Below are 15,922 nucleotides of genomic sequence, written 5' to 3'. Positions count from 1 at the left end.
AAGACAACAAAACAAAGTGATACACACAACAGGCAACATTTAACAATTAGTAAATAATTTCTTTGCAAATTTTATAATGTAGGAAATAAGAATAACACAAAAAAAAAACTAATTTGAAACAATATGATTATTAACCAAAAGAAAGAAAAAAAATTAAGTTAGGAATAGTTGTATTTTTTTAAATTTTATTTTGCTATCTAATTCAGGAAATAACCTTGCATATTTATTGTAATTTTTAGTTATTCTGTTTAATAGATCATTTGTTTTACTTAACGTACAAATTAAAGATTGATTACGACTATTGAAAGTAGGTATTCTAATTCCAGTATTGTGAAGAAAATAGTTACAATTAATTACATTTTTGTAACAATTGTGTACAAATAATGCATCTAATATTTCTCTTCTTAATTGTAAGGAACCAAGAAGGGAGTGTAAATCTACATTTAGATTAATGTTACTTTTTAGGTTTATAATTTTGATCAGTTTGAATTGTATTTTATCCAATTTGTCACTATCTGATTTATTAATGTTATTCCAAATCAAAGAACCATATTCAAATTTAGATCTCACCAAGGATATATAAAGACTAAGTGTTGAATCTAAAATAGATGCATTAAATGTGATATATTTAATCAACGCTAAGATTTTATTAGCATTTAATCTAAGTGTTTCAATATGATTGTGAAAAAATAATTTTGAATCTAGCAAAATACCTAAGTCTCTGACATAGTTTGATTTTGCAATAGTATGATTGTCTAGTTTATATTCAAATACAATAGAATTATATTTTCTTGAGAAGGTTATTGTGGTGGTTTTACTGTAGTTAAGTTCAACGAGATTAGTCTTACACCATGCAACAACAGAAGAAATGTCGTGTTGAAGTGACAGTCATTTAATGAAGTAATTTTTCTATATATTTTTAGGTCATCTGCAAATACCAGACCAACAGAATAATTTAGTGCTTTGGTTATATCATCAATAAAAATGTTGAAAAGAAGGGGAGAAAGGGTACCGCCTTGAGGTACTACAGAGTTTGCCATATGTAAATCAGATTTAGTTTTATTAATAGAAACTAAGTATTTCCTATCTTTCACATAGCTGCCAAACCATTTGATATATTTGTCACTCAATCCCATAATGGATAATTTGCTGAGTAATATCTGATGGTTTACTGTGTCAAAAGCCTTTGCTAAATCAAAATAGCAAGCATCCACTTGGCCTCGGGTTATCACTTCAGAATAATCTTGTATTTTATTTAAAACCTTTCAATATAAAAATAATATCTTTGTACATAACTTAAAAAATATATATATTTGAAAAATAACTATTTTGCATTGTTTTTACTCTATATGTACTTGAATCCTGTTTTGCCGACCTAAAAAAAAGGTTAACGCAACACATTAAGTCATTGAATGGCATGCCAAAATCTGATTTAGGTAACTGACATTACCTAACCTCCACAGCCTAGTAAATTCAGCATTCTCAGTTACCATTCTAACCTCACACAGGGTGTCGCTAGGCAACTTAAACCAGTGTTTACATCATCAACAGAACAGCTCGATGTAACTGAAAACACTGGGCAATGAAATAAATGACGAATATAACCTGCTGAACATTTATCTGGCTGAGACACAAAAATTTATAATCTCAGGCAAATTACTACACCTAACGCTTCGTGGACATAAAATACATATATAATAGGTACACATGTAAGCTAGTGTTTTGTATCAGGAGCTACTTGGAAGGAAGAAAAAAAGAAAAAAAAAAAGAAAAAAAAATCATTTACAAAAACACACAAATTAAAAAGTTCTTAAAAATGTTTCTTTAAATTTGAATTAGGTACTGAGATAGAATGGATTCGAGAAACTTTTATATTTTTGTGATTTTTAAACACTCCAACTCAAATTTGTATGTATTTCAACATAGCATTTATCATCATCATCATCATCAACTGCTTCCAGCCTGCAATCAGGTGAGCAAAGTAAAATGCCTCCATCCTCCTCTGTCACTCCACTGTTCCTACTCTTTCAATCTGTTCCAATCTTAAAATATCTGCTCTCCCCACCTCCTCCTTGTGGCCTTCTTTGTGTGTAGGAACTTCAGCTCAATCATTTTGCTAGGCAGTCTCTTTTCCCATTCTCCACACATGGCCATAACAGCCCATTCTTGCTTTTCCCATGACTCTCATTCAATATAATGAACCATTTTTTTATAGAGATTTTAAGCCATGTTTAACAGGGCAAATTTGTCCATGACAGGGATCGGCAGACTTTTGAGTAAGATGAGCTAAACATTAAGTAAACAGATCCTCCAATTTTTTTCAGAGAGCCGCAAAGTGTATTTTATCTGTATCTAAATGGAATTTTAAGACGATAAAAAAAAAGAGAGTTTAAATCATAATATTTTTCTCACAAATTCAACATAAAGTCTTAAAAATAAAGGCTACTTAGGAAAAACAACACGTAAATGTAAAAAAAAAAATTATGGTAGTCATTAGTAGAGCTCCACTGGTAAAACAAGATAATACTTAAATTGTTTCAATTCATTAATTATTAAAATTAAAAAAAGCAGCTAGCAGTGCGGCGGCGGGCGGTGCGATGGTAGGTCTGAGCGCGCGGGTTGAGGACATGCCTTGTGATTGTGCCGTTTGATTTCGTTCAGCATTGTTGTTTGTGCTGTGGCAGCGCAGTGAATATCGAGCCATAAAATTCTATGGAAAAAAGCCAAAATGTGGTTCGCGAGATGCGGTCTATGATAAAAGCAAAGACGTAGAATTACTGTAGCCCTAATCTTTGGCGTGCTGTTAAAAGTGAACACACGAAGCACAAGGAACTCACCCAGCCCAACCAGCGTCCTCTCCCAGGATCGCGACCTCGCCCTGAGGCCCTGCGCGGACGGGCAAGTGGCCCAGTCGCACGGCAGCACCCACAGGAACACCATCACCGTGACGCCGCACAGGGCGACGGACCCGAAGAAGAACAACTTGCGCAGCGGGGACATGTGTTGGAAGCCTCGCAGAGTCGGCTCTTCCGGCTTCACGATGAGTATGTCATCGGCCATCGTGCTTTCCTGGTTCGACAGACCGTTCAGAGACACGTCCGTCTCGCCGTCGTGGCCCAGCTGGCGGTACTCGCCCATTTTCTGACCTGGCAGTGAACACACGTTAAATGAATCTCTGAAGGGACAAGGAACTGGATGATTGTATGTAATGTGAAAGCATTACCCTGGTCAAAGTTACGAGACTTGAGCGTATACAAACAACAAGCTTATTTAAAACTTGCTAATGCTCGGTATGTGTTGCTATGCCTCTTTAAATTTATTTTGTAATTTGTTTGAAGTAGGTACACATATACAAATCATCTCTCTCTATCAGTATATTTATCTATTTATATAAAATCTCTATAGTTCTCCATATATATCTATCTATATCCATATCACTCTATTTCTCTCTATGTATCTATATTTCAATCTCCATATCTATATCTCTACAACTATTTATATATAACTTGCTCTATCTCTCTTTATATCTGTGTATCTTCCTCTCTATCTCTCTATACCTCTATCTCTCAATGTATCTTCCTGTTCATATCTTTATCTTTACAAAACAAACAGAAGACAAACACACAAATATTAATTTAAATATATATTTTTACCTATCTATATATTTATCTATCATTTACCTGTCACTGGTGTGACACAGGTATATAAAATAATGCACACATTTTAATGCAACATTGTGTCAAATTTTTAAAGCAATTGTTGAAGAACTTTTGGAAATTTAAGATTTTGAACACATGAACATTTACATTTTTATTTATATAGAAATAAAATACCTTAACTTCTTAGATACATCATTCACATGCACCATTCCTTATTCAAACATTGTAAAATATAGTGATGAAAAAGTTTTGTTTGCCTACTGAGACAGTATTTATTTTGTCAAAATTATTTATAGTTTAGGCTACATTAGATTTAAAATGTATACAACCAACAATTAAAATATACTTGAATTTTACTTGATAAATTATTAAATATAAAGATACAAGTCTAATTAAAGGAAATTAATTTATGCAGTATAGTTTGCAACCCTATTTTATGAAATAAATTTGGTAACACTGTACTAAGACTGTAGTATAATTTAACATTTATTTCACAGATTATGTAAACAATATGAGGTACAATATCTGGCTATATAAGTACAGTCATCAATAAAAGATTTATGTAATTTTAATTGGTAGTCATAAGCTTAAATTTTATTATATGTAAGTTTTACGAATACACAAGAAATTGTAGGTTGCAAGGCTACATCACAGCAATCCAGACTCAGTGCTCGGCCAACAAATCTCGAGATACCTATGCTTTACTAGGGGCACCACGCAAGGCGATACATGGTGCAGAGGAACTCTTCAGCTTCTAGGCGTACTGCGCAACAAGAAAGGACGTGTGTGCATGAAACATTAGTATGTTGTGTTTTAGTTTTCATGTTTTGGATATGATTTTTCATAATAACACGTCATATTAGGTTTTAATGAACTTTATAGGCTACATACAATTACATTTTAAGAACTGCTGCACAAAATATTTTTTAAGATTATTAACATACTCTTAGTATTTCATTCTTACATTCACATAATAGTTACCAGATCCATTTTGTGATGAATTTTGTAAAATAAAGGCAGTCATTTGGGTATTATATATATATATATATATATATATATATATATATATATATATATATATATATATATATATATATATATATATATTTTTTTTTTTTTGAAACATACATATATGTATTTGTGTGTGTGTGTGGGGGGGGGATGGCACTTGGGTGCGTGTGTGTGTGTGTGTGTATGTATGTATATATATATATATATATATATATATATATATATATATATATATATATATATATATATATATATATATATACATACATACATACATACATACACACACACACACACACACACGCACCCAAGTGCCATCCCCCCCCCACACACACACACACACACAAATACATATATGTATGTTTCAAAAAATGTTTTACAATTCAATACCTATCAAAGCTATGTGATACATATTTATCTGCATTATTCAACTACCAGCAAAGGAGTTCCCTACTGAATAATTTTATAGGTAGTACTGGGGAAGGAATATTAACCCACCGTTTTTTGCAGAGTCTTTTCCAGGCACTGCAAGCTTCCTGTTTACAGGAAAGGAATTATTAGAATGCAGCACACTGTTCAGTTCTTCTTCCGACGAGTCTGTGTCACTAATTGTTTGAGGGAGTGGTGAGTAAACAGCTTTCTGCGTGGTGCTTCCTCCAGACATTTAGCAGACTTACTCTGAAATAAAAATAAAACTCAATTTTAATAATTTCCACTGCACATGCAGAGTGCTGGGGGATCTCCTTTCTTTCTTGTAATTGGTTATACAAGATGACAGAGTGAAACATCCCAGTAAAAATATTGAGTAAACTGTACAAATGTTGAATGAGAAAGCATGAAAGAAGAGAACGAACGTGAACTACGTTTGAATGAGAAGCATGAAAGAAGAGAACGAACGTGAACTACGTTTGAATGAGAAATTGTGAAAGAAGACAGCGGATGTGAACTATGTTGTTGAACAGTCAAAATATTTCCTCTCCTTCCCTCCTTCCTGTCACTACATACTAACAATATATATGTATTATATTGACATCGCCCGGGCCTGCGGCCCCTTTTAAGTCCGATATGCCACCACCCAAACACCACCCACCCTCCATTCAAACCTCCCGCCTACCCGTGCGTACGTGTGTGTTCGCCCGGCAAGAGGGCGCTGTCGAGCCAGTGCGCCGCAACCCTAAAAATATAAGTAAATATAACTGTGTTATTTGTTTTTATATTCCTTAAGTGCAACGTGATGGCAGATCGGCCGGGAGGGTTTTATGTACTTTTATTTTAAAATAATGTATTAAAATATCATAGCGTTTCCGGACATTCCCGAGGAAACCCGAAGCCAGACAATAATTAAATGTTCATTTTATTAATTATAATATGTATTATTCTTTTCAAATATTCATAAATTGTCACATAATTTTTAATTCATTCTTGTCATGTTAATTTAGTTTCCCGTGGCACGAATTCGCAAATATCTTTTAACGGCAATTGTTTCGGCGGGAGGACGCCATGTTAGTCGAGCGAGCCATGATCTCAGCCAGTCCGCCGCCATCAACGACCGAGAGTAGACGCTTCAGCACTCCGAGGCCCTCACCGCTTGTTTCACCGCCAAGTAATTCTGTTTCAATTTAATTCCGTATAAATCGTTTTCTTTTTGTCCTCGGAGCTCCTCTCGGTCGGGGGACTGTATAACTAATTGTCTTACGACCAGCAACAGTCTTTTCTCTTTCGTAATACGTAATGTAAGATGTGACCACGTGGGGGTCTTCATACCTAAACCCATTCGTGCCGCGGGCGTTTTGAACAGTTTCAATCGTGTAAGTTGCATTCGCCGAATAAATCAGGTGTGTAAATCAAATGTATTATTTTCTTATTTAAATCTGTTTAACCACGTGGAGTGTGACGGCGTGTGGGACGCCTGAGAGCCCACTGCGTAAATAATAGCGTGCCAGACGCTGAGAGCGGGCAGGGATTCGTGCTAGGTGTATTCAGGGGGAAATTAAAATCACGCCTCACATGGGCGACGTCACGACCCTGAGAAAGAGTCTCACATCGGTCCGTGCACGTGGCACGGTGGTGCCCATAAAACCCGAGCACGCAGTAAAATTCAGTCAATAAATATCAGAGACTACGGCCCCCGTAACAAGTGACGCCGCAACGAGTGGCCACATAACAATATACTAACAACAGTTGCCCATAACACAGCCAAGTAGGTTTACCATTCACTGTGTGCACTGAGTTCACATATTTTTGTCTGGAACTATCAGGAATTAGTATATGAATACTATCCATTATGAACACATGCTAATATGATGTTATGTCTAGCTGCTCAAAGGGTGCTGTGCGTGTTGCTGATGGTTTAAAAAAATAACGTGGTTCTGCCGAGAAATTTGTAAACATGACTGTCTGAGCCTGAAGAGCATAATAACCATTTATTGTATGAGATGCACAAACTAAGGCAATTTCTGTCTTATGAAAACAATACATACATTTACAGCATTAGTTGACAGTTTTATATAAACTGCTCCCTAGTCTACTACTCCTTGAAGTCACAGAATTCATCATTTCATTTATAACTCAAGTCTCTTTGGAGAGTTTGCATCTGTGCTAATGGTGTTATGTGCCACACTACACACTATGTTATTTAACGGGCAAAGTGGTGGCAGATACAGAAAAAACCCGGCGGGGGGGGGGGGGGAGGGGGTGCTGTGCTAAAAGACATCTTGGGCTATGGGTGTAATAAATAACAAATCATCAAGTAATTTCGAGCAAAATATTTAATTTTTATCTATAATATAATGCATTCATTCTGGGTTAAGTGTTGAACACATTCGAATGTGCATTGTACAACATGGGTGGCGTGCCTCCCGCACCCCCCATATGTATCCGCCACTGACAGAGACCCAGCTGACTGTCCCAGGGTGTGGTGTCACCCACTTTTTGGCTGATGAGAGTTCCCTGTATCTTTACAAGCATGCCTGCTCTTAAGCAATGGTATAAGTGGGATATTAAGGCATCCCACAACCTTTAGCATGCCATGCTAACTTTCTGGCTAAATGAGGAGAAATGCATAACTTAGGTTTCACAATATTTAGTCTCAAGCCCAAAGCACTAAATAAATGTTTTTAATTATATGGACCATATCAATATCAATCACTAAAGTATAAATTTGAAAGCACATATACAATTTTCATTTGTATGAAGCTTTTTTTTTTTTTTTATCCTGTGAAAATTTTGTTGCATGGTGTGCACACATCAAAAAAATTCACTCTCATAATTTTTTTCATGATGCGCCTAAAGAAGTATAACTTCAATAAATTACATTGACTCAAATTTTGAGTGGCGCCATACAATTAAGGAAAGTCAGTGGTATTACTAATTTAAACTGTATTACTAAACATAAAAACCCTAATGAAAAAACTCACTAAATAATGCAGCCAATACAATGATGCCAATCCTCTGGGGTTGTCGGGTGCTGTTCGAGCAGCCACCCCGCACACACACACAGTGGTCAACACTACAAGATGGAGACACAAACATCGGGCTTGGGGAAGGGTGCGGACGATGTCAAAGTGTTTAGTCTCCAACAACTCTGTCACATCATGTTGTGCAAGGCTGGCCTGTTGCCAACTGCCCCCGGGAGGCGACGGGAAAGGAATGTGCCATCAGGTGTGAGTGTCACGAGGGAAAAGGAGGAAGACACATTGTATCAGTACCTGCACATAACATCTCTTTCGAATTCTTGCCAATGACTGGCCAATGTACAGGCCTTATTTAAAATTATAAATTATAAAAACAATATTTTTGTTTTTAATAATGTATTTTTAAATTATAAATTTACAATTATTTAAAATTATAAAAAATAAAAAACCATTTTTTTTTTAAATAGGTAATGTATTTTTAAATAGAATATCTTAATAAATTTTAATGAAAGGTCTAATTCCACTCTGAAGCCGAGGCCACACAGAAAGCAATTCTATGTTCGCGATGTTCAATATGTTGGCAATGTTCGTTCGCTGTGCCGGGTGGCCAGACAGGATAGTCTTGTTCGCGAAGTCGGAGAGATGCATGCCGTGGGATTCAAGTGATAATTCCAAACAATGATAATATTCTGCTGGCTTTCACAGTATGTGAACGTAAAAAGAAATGGGTTCATGAATTAGAACTTAAAAACAAAATAATTGGAAGAATTTCATGATTTCATGAAGCAGTTGCTAGTGAGGAAGAAACCAAATTTATGGATTATTTTAGGATAAATTCAACTCGATTTGATAGCAATCGCTTGGAATCTAATCCCAGGCATTGTCCTGCATATCCTACCTTCTATTACCTCATTTAGGGTAAAATTTCAATCCGGATTGAACCTGGAGTGGAGTGAACTCTGAGTGAATGTGTAACGAACATAGACTGACGAAATGTGTTTATGGTAAATATCAATCCAGATTGAAACGTAAACAAGATCGAAGTTGGAGTCAACATTGACTGAAAATGTTGTGGTTTTTTCCGTCCAGCAATATTAAAATATGTTTTTCAATCATTATGTCCAACAATAATTCTACTTCCATCTCTGTCCACACATTCCTCTGCTCTTTTTTTTTGTTGCCATTTTCACAAATTATGCCTGAAATGATACGAAACCATTAACAAACAATGCAATATGGCGGCGGCTTGCTCGTGCGTGTTTTCTTTTCACTCCAGTCCGTGTTTAAAGTAAAATCTCAATCCGGATTCTTCAGTCCAGTCCACCTCAACAAGTGGAGTGGATTATCTCACTTCACTCCAACTTCAGTCCACAACAAAGTGTTTTAAGTAATATTTCAAATCTAGATTCCTCACTCCACTCCAGGTTCAATCCGGATTGAAATTTTACCCTAAACGAGGTACACGTTCTTCCATAAATTTATTCCATAAACACGGATATTTTCGTAATCTTTCAATTAACTTTTCTGTCGTCTTGACTATTTAAAGCACAATACTGAGAGAAATTTAACTTCATAAAAAGAAAATGCAGAAGTACAGCACAATTCCGTGCAAAATCAGATATTTATGTTAAGTAGTGTATTGATTTAAGAAGGCAGCACACTGAAGGATAGAGAATACATCACCATGGTGCACCTTAAACTGAAGTATGCTGCAGCAGTGTGGCAGCCATACACAGAGGTGTCTCAAGAGAGATAGAGAGAAATGAAGAAAGTAGAGAGTAGCTAGGAGGGTCAAGGTAAGTGCAGGAAATATTAACCCACCAGAGCTATTGAAGGACATGGAGTAGGAGACATGAAAAGGACATAAAGCAGCAGAAATAATTATAAAAAAATTACTGACATTAAAAAAATTATTAAAATTACATGCACATAAAAATGTAGTAGAATATAAGGGGTAAAGGAAGATAAAGTCTACATGGAAGAAAATTTTATATCAGATGGACCCTAGGATTTAGTGTTATGATTTAAAATCAGCAGGATACAAATAATACTAGGTATAGTGAATAAGAGGTTCTTTCACTGAAGAAGGGAAGAAATAGGTGAATCAACAGTTACAAATATCTTGGAATAGTTCTCCAAGGAAATCTTGGTAGCGGGAGTCGGCCCGTGTCGTAAGGTGAACTACCCCGATAAAGAAAAACAGGCAAGCTTTAGGTATGCTGGAAAGAATCCTGAGTGGAGGAGGTAGTGTGAAAAAGAAGGCATACATATAATGCTGCTGCGGTTAAGATCCATATATGGGAGTTCTCAAGGGAGAACTAGAGGATGTTTAAAGGAAAGCCACTGAATGAGTGAAGGGCAAGTAGAGGAGATTACTAAATAATGCAAAGGGGGTATGTAATAAGCCTGTCAGAGATAATAAAGGAAATGGAATGAGGGAGATTAAAAATTGATGGCAGGCAGATATGTTGGTGAGGATGTAACAGATTTTGAGTGGGATAGGAGAGTGTGGAAGCTGGGGAATGGGGCAGGGAGAGAAAAACTTAGAAGCAGGAAGTTCTTCAAAAACGTATTTGGAGTGAGAAGAAGAAGAGAGACAGAGAAGAACTCGCTGGTTACGAGAACAATTTGGGAAAGGAACAGTTTGGCTGAGGAATGTGTATTTACAAGGAATGTGGTGCACTGTACGAAGAGTTAGAAAAAAGATAGGGAGGTCTAAATGCCACCAGGCTTGTGCCAAACTGCAAAAACAGGATAAATCAATAACAAATATCAATCATCAATTATTTCCCGATCAGTTATCGAAACATCACTCACCAAAATAAACACATTACAACTAAATAAAAACAAAAATTGAGTACAGCGCAATCTAAATAAATACTTCAAAAAGGAGCCGGGAAGTACTTCAGATAGATTTACCATTCCAGTAATAACCGTAGCATTCAAAAACTACAAAGTTTGACCTAAATAATTTACCGAGTAATGCATCAACAACAAAATGAATTAATTATTTTGAAACGCAGTCCAATAAATTAACATAATGAAAAATAAATAAATATTAGCGTCGTCTGCTTATCGAACAATCGTCTCAGAGCCCATAGAATAACCGCATATAGCAGTATAGATAAAGAAGTTAGAAATTGTCAAGAGAAGGCGCGCTGTGACGTAATTGGTCCATTCTTTTTACCACACAATCACCATTTTGTCATACCAAAAATATTGCAGAAATGGTGCTTGATCACGTCTGATAATGGTTAGTAAGCGCATATAAATTAAAATCTCCTTCAATAAAATCAATGACTTCCATTAATACAATAATTTTAAACTGTTTCCACAAGGCCAGCATAAGGCTTCAGCTAATGCTTTGGGCGTCCTAACAACATGGCGCAGGCCAAGATCTGATAAAAAAAAACAGTTTCGGCTGGTTGGCACGTAATCATAAGGACGTAGATACAATAGCGGATACAGGAATTTCTTCAGTTGGTGGATATTAAAAAATTAAAAATATATATTAAAATGTATTCACATGTAGTTAACACAACTTATATTGGTATTAACAGTAACTCACTGACATACGGGTCTATAGTAATAGCCATTAGGGGTGACATAGCTTCTCTCACAGTAACACGCTTACTGTCTTCACTGATATTTTTTTTTGTTCAAAATTTTCATAACTTTTTGCGTGGAGGGGAGATATGGACACCCCCACCCCCAACCCCCGATATAGGTAACATCTATAGCCCTTGCATGTTCACCTTCCTGTTTCCGCCACAGTTTCCACATTGATCATGAAGCGAGGAGTCAAAATCCAATAGTTAAGCTATTTTTTCTAGAGGTGAATATACATTTCACACAAAAAAAATATATAAATTGCTTACATTCAAGATTGCAACTTCTTGGTTTATATTATTTTAATGCTCATAGTTTATTTCTCGTCCGCTTGGAAACGCTAGTGTATCTAATTGTATTAACTTGATATCATTGAAATATGAAAGACGTTTCGTAACTCTTCTGTAGAGTTTCTATGGTTAAAAAAGAAAAATAAACAGTACTGGCCTTGCATCCTTGCATTGTATTGAAAGGCGAAGTTCTCATGTGTTGTGGTTAACTTAAGCAATTTTAATTTTACGAAAATGGACAAGCTAACATTAATTTCAGGGACTTTGTTTTTAGCTGCCGATGTTTTTGCAATTGTTAGTTTATCTTTGCCAGACTGGATTATTACCGATGTCGGAGGTAATACAAGTACACTTTAAGTTTGATTTTTATTGAGTGATTGAGTGCTCCTGATGCAGTTGGGACAAGCCCGGTGTTAAACAGAAACAGACCGCCCTACTTTTCTTTAACTCTCCTGAAGTAACAAGTTATTCCCCCCTCTTTGTTCACTAGCTCTACCTACCTTTCTGGAGTTCTCCCTCCTGCTTATAGCTTTTCCCATCATCCCACCCCACTCAACCTCTAGCATGTACTCACCCTCTCTATCCGCCTTCATTCTTTTAAACTCTCCCATCCGATTTCCCTTATTATCTCTGATGGGTTTATTGTATACTCTACATTATTTTGTATTCTTTTTCACTTGTCCTTATTTCACATAGCTATTTTCCTCTGCACACCCTTCAGTTCCCATCTAAGCACTAATGTGTAGGGATCTCGTACCACAGCAGTATACTTCAGCATGGGGTGCACCATGGTAGTGTATGCCTTCTCCTTCAGTACATTGCCTCTTCCCCTTAAATCCCAGCATGCGTAAAGACTGCTGCTCCCCTCACCCCAGATTTTCCAGGAGATTTAAGTTCCAGGGTGGGTTGAAAATGAAAGAAGTAAGTTTTTCAAATTTTCCAGGGGAGGACCTTCATAAAAGTAGATAGTCCAGGGCCCCGCAAAGTGTAGGTCCACTACTGCTCTCCACCTTCTGCATCAACTCTCATGTAATAACCTTATATGCTTTTTCAAAGTTGATAGATCAGGCATCAATCTGGTTTCCCATGTCAAACTCCTTAAGCCCGGCAACTGAGTTTCACACTAGTAGCCCCTCCTAATCCCTTGATGCCTCACATCCAGTCATTGTCTTCTGCCCTTTTCTTCTACCACATGCTTGTGCACTAGATTCACTCCGTTATCCTTCCCATTGCTGATGTGAGGCGTACAATCCTCTTTAGGTCCTGTTGGTGTGTTTTATGTTATCTAAAATATATTTATCTTCACTGACTGAAGAAAAAAAATACTTTTAGTTATATAATGACAGGAAACACTGCCCATCATATCATAAACTTTTTAAAATGAAGCAGTACACATTTTTTGACCGTACGCCCTCAGTTTGTAACAAAAGGGCCAGTGCAGGGCCTTAGTTGCGGAGGCCCGGGTGGTTGCCCAACCCTGACTACGATGTTTTGTGATACACATGATAGCAGCAAACTGTGAATTTCTTTTTGTTCTATTCAAATAACATAGTTCATACACTCTTGTGCAATCAAAAATGAAATATAGAAAATACCTCATGTAAATAATAGGTATTCAATAGTTAATTCACAAAAAATAATTTTTTTGGGAAGTACACTTCTTACAGATAACCCCGTACATATTGTCCAGTATTATCTCTGAAACTCATATCTAACCCAAGCATGGTGTATCTGAAATTTACACCTCTAAAATTTAATTTAATCACTAATACATTTACTTTACAAGTTCAAAGTAAGACACATTTTTTATACATAAAATCTAATCACATGGTCCAAAATTCACAAATTGTACTGCACATTTGTTGTTTGCTGCCAAGTAGTAAGCAAACGAACATTAAAATACGTACCCACATTTATCCCTTATTTGCATGGTATTAGTCTATTTAGGAGTTTTTAAGGGTTATAAGTTATATTTAAGTAATTTTAAGGGCCCTTATTCAATGAAAGACATATTAAGGAGCCGTATGAACCCGGAATAACAGTGAAGTTTCCCTGGCGGCCAGCAAGAAATATTGTGTTGCCGTCTACTCTCCTGTGGTGTAAATTGGCATTCCATGATTGCACTGTTGCTTCTAGGTGACACGAGGCTGGGGTTGATGTGGACGTGCATGACCCTGTACAATCGTCCGCAGGTCTGCTTCACGCCTAACCTCCAGCCAGAGTGGCTACTTGCTTTAGTGTGCATATTTGTTGGTTGCATCTGCATTACGACGACTATAATACTTCTGGGCTCATCACATTGGGACCGCAATGTTATACCTTATGCCCGTTGGGTTGGATTTACTGCCAGTGAGTATCACAGCTTTGAGTACTTTCACACAGATTACATTATTTTGCATGTGTAGTATTTGATTGATGTCAATGTGAAGCAAATTGTCTATTTGTTTTAGGGTAAAGAGGATTTTTAATATCTGAATTGGAAACTAAAAATAAAAATCCATGTAACTTCATCAATTTTTAGCATGAGCCAGCAGTGCCTTTATCTTACTGTTATTTCTTAAACAATAACTTATAATTGTACCAATTTATGCAATATTTCTCATTAACAAAGGTTCTTTCAACAATATGCTAATTCTTTTGAAGAGTATACAAAACATTACTTCAAATTATCAGTGATGGGATAGACCATAATATATAGGTAATTTAAAAAATTATACTATATACCTATAGGAAAATAAGGTAAGATTATCCTGTTACAATTTATATTTCTCAAAATTGCAGATTCAATCATGCAAACATCATGCCACAGATGATATGTTTTACACCCAGTAAATAGTATACACACAATTTTTTATAACATAAACTCATAAGTTGTTGATTTAATAAATCATTTGAAATATCTATTTAATGGATAGAAAAAGGACTAGGGTATGGAAGTAAGAAATGGCTCAAGGCTGAGAACAACAATGAAATAATAGAAAATTAGTTTCGTGGAACAACCTGAAAGTATTTTTTTTTGTACAGAAACAGCATATAGCGATATTGACAAAAACAAACTTTACTTTGGGCAATACACACTTTACTGGGGTATCTCTAAAGCTCGATAATGGTCACCATCCGTATGTAATGTGCAACTGTGGTGTGTGAACAGTGGTGTTGTTCTGCCTGGCGGCCGTTATCTTCCCCATGGGTTTCCACGTGGATGAGATAGGTGGACAGCCGTACCAACTGCCCAACAGCCATCAAGTTGGCGTATCGTACATTCTGTTCGTACTGGCCCTGTGGATCACCGTCATTTCAGAACTGTTTGCAGGGAAAGTGTGTCTCCCACATTTCTGAATGTGTGTTTGTGTGTTACACACTTATGGTGTTTTCTTCTAACAGTATTAAATTGTGGTGGTTCTTTCCTGAACGACAGGGTTTTGAGATTGTATGGTAACCAACATGTAAGAGATTTACAGTCTGTGTAGCAATGGTGATTACGTTAGTATTAAAAATCTTTTATATTTTTTTATGTTGTACATTAATATTTTTATCAATTTAGTCAATAATTTTATACTTCTTGTTAATCATTTGTTGACTTATGACGACCAGTTTTCCAAGTTTTAAAATTTTAATGTTCAAAATATTAAGTAGGCAGGAAAGAATTAGAAATTTAGTTAATTTTCAATTATATATATGGAATTTATATGAACTTTTGGAACTGGTCCTCGTAATGTAAAAATATTTTTTATTAAGTATGTAAGGTATCTTATATTATTTGTTCCCATTGTAAAGCATTACAAGGAAAATAATTTTCTTTAGTAAATATTTTGTTGTAGCTTTGAAGTGTTCACAATTTAAGCTGTCAATCATCATTATTATATATATTTTAAAGTAAATATAAAATAAATAAGCTTCAAAACAAACATTGTTTTCTTTAATGTTATCTTATCAGCAA

The 15,922-nt window shown here is 35.8% G+C and overlaps 2 protein-coding genes across 5 annotated transcripts in view; one reads left to right on the top strand and one right to left on the bottom strand.

Moving 5' to 3' along the window:
• LOC134530481 (protein FAM234B) overlaps positions 1-11,187 on the bottom strand; it is a 32,605-nt gene extending 21,418 nt beyond the window's left edge. The window contains exons 1-4 of one of the 4 annotated variants that reach the window (XM_063365319.1): positions 11,003-11,169; positions 8,087-8,178; positions 5,169-5,348; positions 2,838-3,146 (exon numbers count right to left, since the gene is read on the bottom strand). In XM_063365319.1, the coding sequence (XP_063221389.1) occupies positions 2,838-3,146; positions 5,169-5,334 (475 nt within the window). In that variant the 5' untranslated portion in view covers positions 5,335-5,348; positions 8,087-8,178; positions 11,003-11,169. Of the gene's footprint in view, positions 1-2,837; positions 3,147-5,168; positions 5,349-8,086; positions 8,461-11,002 lie in introns of those variants that run through there. The other 3 variants (XM_063365317.1, XM_063365320.1, XM_063365321.1) reach the window with 3 other exon arrangements.
• Positions 11,188-12,101: 914 nt separating this feature from the next.
• LOC134530480 (uncharacterized protein C16orf52 homolog A) lies at positions 12,102-15,493 on the top strand. Its single transcript, XM_063365316.1, has 3 exons — positions 12,102-12,319; positions 14,119-14,331; positions 15,134-15,493. The coding sequence occupies exons 1-3, from the start codon at positions 12,217-12,219 to the stop codon at positions 15,319-15,321; spliced, it is 504 nt and encodes a 167-aa protein (XP_063221386.1). The 5' UTR covers positions 12,102-12,216; the 3' UTR covers positions 15,322-15,493.
• Positions 15,494-15,922: the final 429 nt, after the last annotated feature.

Source organism: Bacillus rossius, chromosome 3 (assembly GCF_032445375.1).
Source record: "Bacillus rossius redtenbacheri isolate Brsri chromosome 3, Brsri_v3, whole genome shotgun sequence".
Taxonomy (NCBI): Eukaryota; Metazoa; Arthropoda; class Insecta; order Phasmatodea; family Bacillidae; genus Bacillus; species Bacillus rossius.
This window is presented reverse-complemented; position numbering and strand designations above follow the sequence as displayed.